This window comes from Barbatula barbatula, assembly GCF_947034865.1.
Source record: "Barbatula barbatula genome assembly, chromosome: 6".
In the NCBI taxonomy this organism is placed as follows: domain Eukaryota; kingdom Metazoa; phylum Chordata; class Actinopteri; order Cypriniformes; family Nemacheilidae; genus Barbatula; species Barbatula barbatula.
In genome coordinates, this window is record NC_136765.1 from 21,255,793 (window position 1) to 21,270,529 (window position 14,737).

Below are 14,737 nucleotides of genomic sequence, written 5' to 3' on the forward strand. Positions count from 1 at the left end.
TGAAAATGGTAATTTACATTACAAGAAATGAAAACAAAGATCATGGGGTCTGTTATGACGTAAAGGTGGTGTTTATTAACTTTTTAAAATCTAGAATATTGATAGATTTTAACTATTATAAAATGAATTTTGAACTGTTTTGGTGCCTTAAAAAGGCTCTGTGTGAGTTTTCAAACGATGAACTCATTTATTTTATTTAAGTTCTTGTATATTGTTTAATATTGGATCTTAACCTTTTTTCTTTCTTTCACTCATTCTCTTGCTCTTTTTGCTTTATCTGTTTCTTTCGCTCCTTTCCTATTGATCTTTCTTTCTTTTGCCCTTTCTTTTGCTCTTTGCTTTTGCTCTTTTTGGTTCTTTTCCTATTTCTTTTAATCCTTTTCCCTGTCTCTCTCGCTTTCTCTCTGTTTATTGACTGACTAAGGTCATGGCTTTGTTGGTGAACTGGCAGGTGGATGTGTATACTATATTTCTAGCCTATGTGTGTGACCTCGGTTACCGTTTATCATCAGTTTACGGGGGAGATAAGGGGTCTCAGGGGAGAGCTGGCCTGTAGCACTGCCTTTCTGACAGCTCCATACGCACATGGACCCGTGGCCTCAGTGAAACACATGCTTTGCCATCATCACTGTAAGCGTTAAAATAACCAATCAAGAGTAAACGCATGCTTATGAACAGACCTTGCATTCTGGGTGGAATCTCAAAAATACTAAGCATTTAGTTTAATTTCTAACTGTCATAACCTTTGACTGTATGGAGTTACCCTCGCACACACCACCTTGACTGTTCAAATAACATTTACAAATAATATAATACCGCCCCATTGTTGGTACTGCAGCTGCTTAACTTGAGTCAATAGAAAGCGCTGTTTACTCAACGTCTGTATGTCATTTCCTACAGGGCAATTAATGAGCTTTAACTGTTTCTCTTTGCTAAAAACATCATAAGCTTTGAACTCATTTTCATTCATTAAATTGCTTTTTTATTTTTATTTAACTTCGGACTGAATCCTGATTCTTGTCTTGCAGGATATACTTTTTCTTTTTCGAAAGCCAAGGATTTTATTTGGATATCACGTCAAGCGATCCCTTTTGAATAAAAACACAACGATTTTCTGTTTCCTGTGAGCAATTAGGAACGCTCACAGTTACTATGAATGCATTCTCTGCGTGTATTTCCATTTCATGGAGTATTTCTGTGCTAAATGCTCATGTGATTATAACATGATTGTGCTGTTAGCTGCTGGCAGGGTCGAGGCGCGCACCACTCTTAAGTCAACATCGTGACGCAGTGGACGGGAATAAAAGGCCCGACCTGCATTTGTGTGGGCAGCTCTTTCTCTGTTGATCCACTCAGCTTCATTTATTACGTACTGTAGGTCGTGAGTATGGGATGTGCTTTTAAAGCTCTTTGTATAGAATTAGGTTTACTGGGCCAAATGTCAGAGTAACATTATGTTCGGTGGCATATTCCAAGCTGCTCTCAAACTTCAAGGGATAAAAGATTTACAAGTGGGAATCGTGTTATGAAAGATATTCATGTCATTGAGAATGCTTCCCCATATACAGTAATACAACAGAACAGTAAGCACATGCCTGTGCCCGCACAAACCAGATTAAATCGATGTCAATTATAAAAGATGGCCCTCAATTATAAAAATGACAATGTGGAATCGACTTACAATTAAATGGAGTGTGAAATAGTTTAGGACAGACTATTGAAAGACATTCAAGTCACCTCAATCAGTCAGAACATCATATCCAAATAATTTTTGCAATAAGAGGCACGCAGCTGAAATGGCCGTGTTATTGCAGGCAATAATGTATTTTCTGTACCGCAATTCTGCTGGCTTGACTCTGCTCTTCTATTTAAAGCTAGCTTGACATAGATAAGTTCTTCTTGGCTCGAAAATAAATGGTGTTTTTAAGGAACAAGCCAATGAAGACTTTAAAAGATGGCAGTGTAATCACAGTAATTAGAGTGGATGTGGGAGGCAAACGCACTCAGAAGTCGAGATGAAAGACGCACAACGGCACCAAATGGAGAGGTGTGCACTATGTTCCTTTAATTTTGACATTTTCTCATCTATTACCTCATTCTGTTTCTCAGAAATGGTTCAGACTGAAGGTCGTAGCAAGACGTCCAAATTTTAGATGAGATGGCGAAGTTTTCTCTCGCAGTCGTTGAGGAGGAAGTCAGATAGCAGATTCGGAGAGACGAGAGTAACCAGAGTGAGAGTATCTCTATAGAATCAGCTCTGGGAAATTTAATGGAAGTTGGAGCGGTCCGGGGACAGAACGTGTCTAGTGTAATGCACTCATGATGTCAGGGCGAGTAATGAGCCACCCAGACATGAGGAAATGAAGCTCTGATAATGTCTGCATTCCCAGAAAATGGGCAATGCACACACTTCTTTTGAAGGAAAAGGGCAGAACGAGGGAGAGAATGGCATTCTGCAAACCACATGTTGGAATCTTTATGAGAGGAGGACTGACTCAGGGTAAGATAGGAGCGGAATGTTTGTGGAGGACTAATGTTTCCTATGGTGATGAGTAACAGCTGGTTTTGTGAGTGTGGAAGGGAAGTGTGTCCTCAAAATCCCTCAATTCAACACACTCACATTTGTGTGTGAGTTTTCCTGTGTCTCAGTGGTTGAAGCATGGCGCTAGCAACGCCAAGGTCATGGGTTCATTCCCAGGGATTGTACATGCTTAAAAAAATCTAATGTATTGTATAATGCAATGTTATTCGCTTTGTAAGCATCTACCAGATGTATAAAAGTCTGTCTGTATAGGTGGTGAAACAACAAAAAAGACAATAATTGACAATTTGTAAGAATTATTTATGTATTTCAGCTTGATGATGTATTGTTGGAGGTTTTTCTAACAAGTTCAAAGAATCAAACAGAGTCAAGTCAATCAGCATGCTGTAAAATTAGACGCATATATCCTGCACATGTTACTCCGCCAAAACATCAATACTAAGAGTTTGAGCAGATGCTCACAGAAAGTTGATCACAGTGAGAGAAAGCAAGAAAGAGATGTGTGATATAGAGATCTTGCATGATGAATGTCGAAATCCCAGAGGAAATGTCAGTGGATGCTCCAGTGACTCAGTATGTTATCTCTCTTTCTTTTCGCTCTGTTTTTCTATCTCGAGCTTTGTTTCGATCTGTCAAATTGTCTTTTCCCACCCCATTTCTCTTTTTTCTTCATGCCATTTTGCTTTTTCTGTCTTACACACACAACAGGCCCATGCACAATGTTATACACAGAATCACAGATTCGCATACACACTCTTTCAGACCTTCCTCTTGAAACAAATATTACACAACAGTGATGTTTTGACCTCTGCCCACTTTTTCTTGCTAAAACCAAAACTACTATTGTAGTTAATGGTGGCCAAGAACTGGTTGCAAGCATTCTTCTAAATATCTTTCTCTGTGTTCATCAAAACAAATACATTTTTACATATTTAGAACAACTCAAGATTGAGTAAATTAAGATAGATTTTTTTGGGGGAGCGAACTGTCCCTTAAGTCTTCGCTTTTAACAGCTCAACTTCTGCATACGTCTTTTCACACCAAGGCCAGCTGTTATGCGTTTGATAAACTTATGCTATTTTAACATTGTACTTCTATTACTAAAAACATTATGTTGCTAGTCCTAGATTTCCTTTGGATTTGACTTAAGTGTGTGTGTATGAGTGAGCGAGAGAGAGAATTTTGTCTCAGCTCAAAGAAATTCAAGCACACAGCATTAAAGACAAAATTGCAATTAAACAGCGGCAGGAAAAGACCGAGTTAAAAGTAAACCCTGGATGTGACGACTCCATCAGAGCAAAGTTAAACAGAATATGAGAACAGAGCTGTCAGTCTTTCACTGCACGCTCTCTTTTCAGCTTGTGTCACCAGTTGGGACACAGGAAGCTCGGGAGTGAGAGTGTGTCAGTCAATATGTTGTTTACTTAGTCAATCTAAGTAAATCTGCTCTGAACTCATACCTGCAGGCTCTGCATTGATCCACTTGACCCAGGCAGCTTCCAGGTTTAATTGAAAAAGCACGGCTGAGACCTTTATGAATTAACTGAAGAAATCAATATCTGTAGAATGCCATCCTGTAAACTCTTTCTGTACATGATGGTGGTACAGTTAATTCAGACAGCGGGCAGGGTGTATGTAGCTCTAGTGAGGGCAAAGAGGTTTCTTTTTTGCGATGTACATGTGTACTGTATTTTTTTACAGTATGTACTCATCATTGTTAGTAATTGCAAATTCAGACCTATGTTCCTTTTTTTGTTTGTTTTCAGGGAATCCTTTAATGTGTGCATTATCAGATGCAATCTGACAGCCATATGGTATGACAACAGGTGGCTGATGTCAGGCTTTAATGTTTTAGCATAGATTCCCTTGAGGCAAGATTCTCATTATATATAACGCTTTACAAGTTATCTCTTTAATGGCACAAAATTAGACTGCATTTGTTGAAATGTTATCTTATAGGAGATTTGAGTGCTTCTTCATCATTCATCTCCTTTTTTATTTTAAACAATGTCAGTATTTTTGCATATACAGAGTAACAGCCTGTGGCAGATGTTCCAGTAGTCTGTATTTGCTCAGGTCTTCAAATAGTATAGTGGATAAATTGTCATCCTGAAATTAGCTTAATCTCAAGAAATAGTAAGCCCTTGAAAAAATCACATACTCCTTGCGAGAATGAGCCTAGAATATAATCTTCTCAGACACAATTGCTACAAGTTATAAAGATCTATTGAAGGAATCCCTTTATTGCAACATAACTCTGGCTTTGAGATCTAGCTCGGCGTCAAAACACTTATCATCCAGTTTTAGATGCAACATGGAGCGGTTCGATCCATTCAGCACCGAGAGGGGCTCAATATTCTGTAGGATCTATGATGGATCATTTGGGCTACAAATCAATGACATGGTCAACGCCTATCGATCGCAGTGTTAGTTTTTCAAGCGTGTAGATTTCACTCAGGTCACTTAAAAGTAGCAAACTATCTGGAAAATAGCTTTATACTCTTTCAAAGATGTTTTGAAATGCACAACCCTCGGTCGATTACAGTGTATTGCGCAAGAGTTGATGGGCACGCAAAAGTTCAGCACCAAGGACAGCGGCCGCGTAAAGCCCACATGAAAAGCTTTTCTTTTTTTTGTAGTCGAGCCACATGCATTGCGTTCCATTCACACTGTATTTATTTTGGTGATCTGTCTTTAGAATTGATAATGTCAACAATTTAAAGAAAACATGACGCGGTTCTATAAGGGAACGCTTTAAATCGGCGTTTGCGAACCTTGCGTATTACGTTTTTGGTATATCTGTAAATGTCGGAAATATGGTATCAAACAGGAACTCGTTTGTTTATGTTGAAGTTTTCCCTCTCAGATTTTACTACACCTTTAAATGGCGCGAGGCTCGCGGTAGGAGGAAGGCGGGGCGCGCGTGTGAAAATCTCGTGATCGCCCATCAGACTCACTGAGCGCGCCGCTCTCCGTAACTGCACTCGAGCACAGAACGAGGAAAGTGTACGCGGGTACCAAAAGACCGCCGACAAACGTTATTTTAAGTAACGTGGACCAAATAAAACCCTGTTTGGAATGTAATGTGGATTATTACGCGTTGGGATATTTTTTAACGAAAACTGAGGTTAGTATGTTTATTTTTTTGGGGACGGAATCAATGACACGTCGCTGGGATATTATAAGTTCATCGCACGAACTTATCAATGACTTGCTTGTTAAGTTGCTAAGTTGACTGTTTTTGGTGGCGTTGTAGATCGTTTTACTTTATTGATGTGACGTTGACATTGTTTCGCGGAGAAGCGTGGTATTAATATTAAAAACACTGTATGCATGTGTTACACACGCTGTCAGGCTATAAAATACGTTTAGCCTATATATTTTTCTTTAAGGCTTTTCTACATTCAACATACAAACCAGGATACACCTCTATGTGGATAAAGTGGGAAATTCCAGTCATAGTTGACCGGTGTGCACAACACTAAGAGCGAGTCTTGAAGGAAAATTATGATGCTATGTATTCGCTGCCTTTAAATATTAGTACGGTATATTTCGTTTCTTTTATATGTGAATTAGACAACACACGCCCGTGTTTTGGTTGTATTCACGGAGAGGAAAAAACCATTGAACATAAAACAAAAAATTTGGCCCCAGGAGAGCTGTGCTTTTCTTAATCTGTAAAAGTAGCTGTGAATTATAAATACGAGTTCTCAGGTGTCTGTAGAGTCCAGGCAGCATCATGTTCAAATGCCACTCTAGAAAAACACCACGCATGCCCACTGCAGCCCCATCCTCGGTTTATCCTTTTTGACTGCACCTATAGGCTGGTAAAACGAATAAATCTGCAGGTCCAGTATTCTATTCATTTATATCACTTTTTAGATCAAAATATCTTATAAATAACCTTATTTTACTTGGTTGCATAAATTGTATTCCCTTGCCACATCTAGTGTAGTTACCATGAATACAATAAAACAAAATATTTTATGTTTTAAAAAATCGTTATCCAAAGCCGAATATTTTTTAAATCTTCTAAATTATTAGATATAAATAATTGTGACGTTTGCTTATCCAAATCTGAGGGAAATTTTAAAACGGATTTCCTCACTTCATAGGGATATTCAGCTCGTGTGTCTTCCTTTTGTTGAAGCGGTCAAGTGTGCAGCACATTATAGAATATCTTAATACACTCTCATCAATTTGTAGTGGGTAATTTTAGATCTTCCGGAATTAAATGGATTTGGTAATAATCCGCAATCACACAAAGGCGTTTATTCAGCACACCCTTACACATTCCTTTTAAATACATGCTATTCAAGGCTTCGACCTTTTTAATAAATTTCACGTCTTCGTGGAAATTATACACACTGTATTTGCATGTGAATTTTGTTTTGCACATTTTAAAGAACCACATAGACATTGATGTTAAATCAAGAAAATCATATTTTATACCGCGGCCTGTCTTTAATTTTTCCTTCGACGAATTATTTCACAAATGCTTACAGAAAAAAAAGAACGCATTATTATGTATTAAAATAATGAAAAACAAAATTTTCGAGCGCCGTTTATTTAGCCCTAAATTATATACGATATATTTTGTCCTGTGTTATGTGTGACCTCGGTTAAAATATTATGCTATGTGCTATAACCAAAACTAAAACTCTTATACTATAGTGTGTGTGGATACATGTGTATTATATATGCACGACAGAAATTGCATGTGTTAGGTCATTTATTTGCGCTAGAATATATTAATTTGTCTATCAGACAAATTCAGATGTTGCCTTTTTATTTAGAGTTTCATTATATTATTTTATTTGACATTTTAAGGCATTTATATATCGTCAAAATCTGATATTTGAAACTGCTGCAATATAGCCAGATGTTCTGTGACAAAAAGGCCCAGTCATTTTTAACCCGTATTAACGAATTTTTACTTACAGTATACATGGTCATTATTATAATAAGGGTCTTTTTCATTATCTATATTATACGATCTAACACATACAATTGGTTTATATAAAAATACGAGATTTGAAATGTATATTGTGTCGTTTTGAAACACATAACGATATCGTTTGCTTACATCTGGGTGTTTGTGTCGTTTTTTTCTCACGGTTCCTATAATCTTATTTTACATATCAAGCCAAGACAACCAAAATATCACAACATAGGCTGAGGCATTTTTTCTTAAAATGAAAAATAAATCAAAATGCTTATTTATTTGACTTATTCTCGAAACATATACATTGGTATTTTTTTGTATAAAAAATATTGTCTCTTTAGAAAAAAAGTAGTCTGAATATGCTGTTTTATTGCATTTAATAACGAATATCGTTTTGGTCGTGTTTTAAAATTATGCCAAAAATCCCTTTTTTGTGTGTCGCAGAAATTCGTTTTTTTCCTGTTGGCGTTGTATAATCTTCGGTCTCCAAAACACTCCTCGAATGTGTGCTGCTTTCCCAGTACGCCGCAGTGTGACGTGATTTTTCCATCTTGATCAGAACCCTACATAACACAGCCAGTCCACACCCATGTTACAGTGATACATGCTGAGAAATAATCAAACTAATCGTGTGGTAATGATTATGATGGAGTATAGTGAATACCACAAGAAGTATATTGTGTTATATGGCATAGGGAAATGTTGTAAATAACTGATATCTGGTTTGCCCCAGAGTGGCTCGTGGTACCCGTGCCCACCCTGGGTAACAGAGGGGTAGCTGGCTGAGGCCAGGTAGAAGCCTTGTGCCCCCACTCACCGGCTGGCAGCCCAGAAGGAGAGTGGAGAGCGGACGCTGATGTCATCCATTTTGGCCCAGCTTTCCTCGCCCCCACACCTTCACCACGCAGAAGCTCGACGGCAACCGTGTCACGCGCACAGCCGAGCTCTGCGTTACGCCTCTCAAAGCCATCTTCTCCATGATATCATCGGGGCGCACTGGAGGACATTTTGTCGCAGCTTTTCTGGTGTAATGGCAGACCATAATTGAGGCACCTGTGGTAAAACCCAGCTTTGTGTGTCTGATGAATGGTGGGGCCTGCTATCATTACCGTCCCTCCCCGCCCCCTTCCACCACTACACCTCCCTCTCCTATTTGCTGCCTTTTAAAATGGGATTCAAATGCAAGCACTTTATTTTGTGGTGTTGTGTGTTGTTCCCAGTGGGGTGTGTCAATCATGCATCAATGAGGACAATGATGTGCTGAGTTTAGCCTTTTTACCTCTCCTCCTTTTCGCCAGCCCTTGCTTGACAAAAAAAGAAAAAGCACACATGCATATTTTGAGGTGTGGGCGCGAGCCAACGTGGAGTATCTGTTACAAGCGCACAGTCTCTGGCTCTTTTCCCTCTTCAGCTGCGGAAGGTAGAGCAGGCATCTGCCTTTGACGGCATGCATTGTGTTTCGGCTTGGCTGAATTGCGTAGGATGGTAGCACTATTGTCCTGCTGTACCTGCTGCCTACGCTTCTGGCAAAGACACAGGCAATATTAGATGTCTATTGGGTTACAGCGTGCATGTTGCCATGTAATTGGAGCCTATTCATTTATGCACATAGATGACACATGTTAAGAGGAGCCGATGCAGCGTTTTGCTTTCACAGAAGTCTTACTAATCTGTGTTGGTTGTGGGCCAATCATGAGCTCAGCATGCAAGTATTCTGTCATATTTATAGAGGGATATTTTGGTTGGGCATTTAGCAGTTTGTGTTTCTAAAATAATCGTCTTTTTTAAGGATAGCATTTTATTTCACAAAAAACTGCATCGCCTTTTTTTCTTTTATGCTCTACTGATGGAGGAATCCAGCAAAAGCTATTATATAAACATTAAATACAGACATATTTTGCATTTTATTTTAAAGACTGTCTTTATGTATTGGTTCTATTTTTATTTTTTTTCAAAGTGTATAGCCACGCCTTTAATAATTATGTTATATTTTCTAAGATGCAGGATTTGTTAGGGATGTCATCTTTGGCTGCTAAAATGCTGGTAATGTGGAGTATATGTCATGGAAATATGTAGACATGCATATCAATCTTTTTATGCATTGTGCATCCCGCAGAATGACTTTTAATTTTCAACATCATCAGATAAACGCAAGCCCTGTGCAAGTGACCAATAGCTGGAGCTGCCATGTGAATTATGCTGGTAATTTACACATTAGATGACCGATAACACTTGAAGAATCTCATGGGTAAATAGCTTGAAATAATGAAACTTTTAATTAGGCTTTATCAAGTGTTATCTTACAATTTATCACTGAGTGATGTATATTAAGAAATATTATTTGGGATGTTGAACAGAAGAATTATTTTGTTTTTAATTCTTTTTTATTCTTATATTAAAAAATGCAAACTAAGTAGACTGACACGTCCATAAATTAATTTGTAATTTGATTATTTTCTGTTTTGACAGATAAACAGGGCAGATAAACCGTGAGTACTACATTACCCACAAGGCATCATGAAGACTGTGCTGGTTTCCCAAAATATCAAAAGAGTCCAACCTGGAGGACTTGTTTGGATGGTCAACAAAGTGTGTTAAATCTGAGGAGATACCTGAAGGAAAACAGCACCTCTCAGACACGCAGCACCTCATCCACTGGTCTTCTCAAGCTAATTCATTCCAGGAAACAAAGAAAGAGAACCTTTGAGAGATTTGAATTCTTGTGCAATGTAATTGGCTTTACGACTGTTACTTAAGACTGTTCTCCCTCTTAATACCCTCTCCCCTTTTAGGATATTTTTTTTGTCTCTGCGTTGACGATCTCACCTCTTCTACTTCTATCTCTGGGCATACTGTGGGATGTACTTTGGATATACGGACCTTTCAACCAAAGCAAATTCAATGATTTCCTCCTGTTCAGGATTATAACCCCTATCTCAAGCACTTTGAAAATGAATTTCTACAGATTCCCAGTCCAGTTGCAGCTGCTGATGAGTACTGTGCTCGGGTTCTGCTCGGGCTTGGAGTTTACAGGGTCGCAGGGCCAGTGGGCGCGCTATCTCCGCTGGGACGCCAGCACCAGAAGTGACCTCAGCTTCCAGTTCAAAACAGACGTGTCCACTGCCTTAATCCTGTACTTTGACGATGGCGGCTACTGCGACTTCCTGCAACTCATGGTGGTTGAAGGGAAGCTCCAGTTGCAGTTTAGCATCGACTGCGCTGAGGCAACTGTCGTATCGGACAAGCGAGTCAATGACAGCAGCTGGCATTCCGCCACTTTGAGCAGGTACAACCTGAGAACTGTTCTGGGGCTGGACGGAGCGAGCAAATCGGTCGAGGTGCGGCCACAGAGGCAGTACATGAAGATCGTAAGCGACCTCTTCCTGGGCGGAGTCCCTCAAGATATTCGCATTTCTGCTCTCACTCTCCCAACAGTGAAGGATCTTCCGCCATTTAAGGGAATTATCAGGGAACTGAGGTACAGTAACAAGGAACCTAATCTGCTAAGCAGCCAATCAGTCCGCATGGACATAGAGGGAATCTGCATGGAGAACCCGTGCGAGAACGGAGGGACGTGCTCCATTGTCGACGTGGAACCGATTTGTGATTGTTCTAAGACGGAATATGTTGGCCGATTCTGCAACGAAGGTAAAAATATTTCATTTAGCATTGATTATGCATAAGCAAAAATGATCGAAGCATACATATTAAATGGTTTAATGCTCATTTGTGCAAAACATATTGCCCCCACTTTCATTAAGTCTTAGTTGGTGAAATGTAAACAATGTTTCCTAGATTTTTTTTTTCTTCGACTGTTTCTTGGAAGTCTTAGGAGTCTGGGTGTGACTCTGGGGTCGAGGTTAATGGCATCTCTTAGCCTGTCTACAGAACGCTGCCCCTTGTCTCTGTTCTGTGCAATGGCAGGTATTTCGTGCTAGGAATTCCTCGTTCAGCCTCGATAAGACCTTCCTCTATCCCCCATCGCTTCTCACGGTCCATTGAAAATGAATGTCATTGAAATGCACTACCAGCAAAGTCTGAATTATTTTGAACCGTTTGTCTCGTGTGAACTTTTTGTGTTAATCGAGCCAGGCTGAGGGGTGGGGTGATACTACAATGTTAAGGTGCCTTTTCAGATCCTTTGGATGTTTTTTTTTCTGAAGTGGCCATTTTATTTTCTCTGGGGATTTGAGGAGGCCATTTCACAGCTCTGGTGTTTCTTGTTGCACCTCTTCAACACTGAATGAAAATTCAGCACAACACTGTCAATTAAAATTCTTTGTAGTGTTGTTCCTGGTGAGGATTTCATGACCTTTCTAAATGCATCTACTTAAATGCTTCGGTTTATGCATGTTATTTAATTGACAAATTTTGCATTGTTGTACAGAAGGAATTTACATCTTTGAGTTCTTCCCCATGAAAGATATTTTACATCCTGGTTGATGGTCCTGGTAATGAAAGGTACATGATGTACATGTTTGTTTTTTCATACTCTTCTGTTGCATTACCAGTGCTCTATGATTCAATTCTTTATTTTTAAGTTTTTAATATCCTTACCGAACAATGCTTTACATTGTGGAAAGACGAGTCTGAACTATCTTTATCTGATTAAATGAATATTACATTTTATTGAGAAAGGATCCAGACAAGAGAACGGCTGTATATCCTGTCTTGATTAGGTCTAAACTTTTCTTCCCTTGTGATTGGAGTGCTTAAGCTGGGTGATTGATCGGCGATCAGTGCTCTGAGCCCATGAGTTGTTACCCTCATTGAAGACACAACCGCTCCCTTGATCCTCTCCTTATTTATACAATGTGATTAAAACGTCTGTGTACACAATACCAGGGTGCACTGAAATAAAGTCTGTATGCATTTACTTTAAAAGTATGTACAGCAGTATGTGTGTGCGTGTGAGAGAGAGAGAGAGAGAGAGAGAGAGAGAGAGAGAGAGGGAGAGACCTAAATGCCAGGACAGGTGAAGAATGGCACACGTCACTCCCAGGGAGACAAACACATTCCAGGAGGAGATGTACTCCCCCTCCACACACAAAGACTAAACTATGATAACCCAACAAACCAAAATGGATTACAACTTATCCATCTTTGTCGTACACTGGGTTTGTACATGATCAATGGCAGACTGCAAGGAGATTCATACGGTAGGTACAGTTATAGTTCAAAGCTGGGTAACAGCACAGTAGACTATTTCATCACCTATCTAAATCCAAACTCTCTCAGAGCATTCACGGTCAGCCCATCAACCCCATCATCAGACGATAGGAAAATTAGTACTCTCTACTTTACCTGTTAGATCCAAATCGAAAACAGAGGCATCCAAACAAACTCACCACCATACCCTAAAACAGACATACAGATGGAAACAAAATAGTGAAGATAAATACCAAAGCGTAATTGGTGAACCAAAAATTAAAGACCTGCTAAATAAATTCCTAGATAAAACATTCCCACGCAATAACGAAGGTGTAAATTTAGCAGTAGACAGGATTAACCAAATATTTACAATATTTGCAACATTATCTAACCTAAAATCCACAAACGCAAAACCAAACAAGAAGAATTAAAAATTAAATATTTCCTTAGATCTAGAACCAAGGTCTCATCACCCCAAACCATAAAAGCGGAGAGACATTCATCCCTAATAATTACCGTGGAATATGTGTAAACAGAAACCTATTTAAACAGTTCTGTATCATTCTTAACAACAGACTTCTCCATTATCTAAACAACAGAAACATCCTGAGAAAATCTAATCATATATACACTCTTCGTACTTTAATTGACAAAGATTCTTTGAGATAGGGAGAGAATGAGGAAATGTGGAATGTACTGTATAGCCGGCCATCAGCAGAAGACCAGGCACTAGGTTTAGATTTATAGGCTGTAAAGAGCACAGAGTTTTGGGCTTGATTTATGGCTGTTGTTCCTCTCCATCTTGTTTGGCTGACTAGGTCCTGCAGTCAACTGATAGGAGCTAAAGCCAGACGTACAGTAAAAGCAGCTTTGATGGCTTTGAATGCTGGGAATCGGTTCAGCCAATCATGAAAGAATAAATAAACCTTTTCAGGGGGTATTTTGGCATGCCGTGCAGTATGTGTGGCTTCTAACCCAAAGGCTTAAGCAAGCCAAAAGTCGATCAAAACTGATATTATGAAATCAAAACGCAGTGCTTTAAAGGAACAGTTCACCCAAAAAATGAATATTCTGTCTTTATTTAATCACACTCAAGTTGTTCCAAATCTGTATAAATGTATTTGTTCTGATGAACAAAGAGAAAGATATTTGGAAGAATGCTTGTAACCAAACAGTTCTTGGCCACCATTGACCATCATAGTAGGAAAATTGCTTCATACATTTCATTGTTCTGTTGAACACAAAAGAAGATATTTTGAAGAATGTGGGAAAGCAAACGTGGCACTTTTCACTACAATTGTAATGTTTCCTACTATGGTAGTCAATGGTGGCCAAGAACTGTTTGGTTACACTGATGCTTCCAAATATCTGCAAATCAATGGGTAGACCGCCGTAGTTCGGTTACCAAAATTGTTCAAAATATCTACTTTTGTGAAGGAAGAAAGAAAGTCTCACAAATTTGTAATCACAAAAAAAGAAAATATTGGGTGAACTATCCTTTTAATGTCTGTCAACAATATACAGAAAATGTCATCTTAAAGGGATATTTCACCCAAAAATTTAGATTCTGTCATCATTTACCCACCTTCGAGTTGTTCTAGATCTGTTTAAATGTCTTTGTTCTGATGAACACAGAGAAAGATATTTGGAAGAATGCTTATAACCAGACAGATTTTGCCCCCCATTGACTCCCATAGTAGGAAAAATGACTTGATCATTTTTATTGTTCTGTTGAACACAAAAGAAGACATTTTGAAGAATATAGGATAGCAAACTGTTCTGGGGCACTTTTGACAACCATGAATTATGTTTCCCTACTATGGTAGTCAACGGGGGACAAAATCTGTCTAGTTATAAGCCTTCTTCAAATATCTTTCGCTGTGTTCATCAGAACAAAGAAATGTATAACTCGAAGGTAAGTAAATTATTATACATTTTTGGGTGAAGTATCCCTTTAATCTTGACTGTCTGCAAGGTTTTTAAACATCTGTACATAGATAATAAATATCGGGTCAGAGCCATATGGCAAGCTGATTTGAAGTGTAAAGCATTAGCCTTCTACCTACGTTTGACTGAATCCAATTGCTATAGTAGCGGCG

The 14,737-nt window shown here is 38.9% G+C and overlaps 1 protein-coding gene across 1 annotated transcript in view; it reads left to right on the forward strand.

The window, feature by feature from the left end:
- Window positions 1-5,491: 5,491 nt before the first annotated feature.
- LOC306895824 (neurexin-3a-like) overlaps window positions 5,492-14,737 on the forward strand; it is a gene marked incomplete at its 3' end in the record, with an annotated part of 53,306 nt that continues 44,060 nt past the window's right edge. Inside the window, exons 1-2 of the mRNA XM_079459364.1 lie at window positions 5,492-5,669; window positions 9,957-11,135. Coding sequence (XP_079315490.1) covers window positions 10,439-11,135 — 697 coding nt within the window. The 5' untranslated portion in view covers window positions 5,492-5,669; window positions 9,957-10,438. The remainder of the gene's footprint in view (window positions 5,670-9,956; window positions 11,136-14,737) is intronic.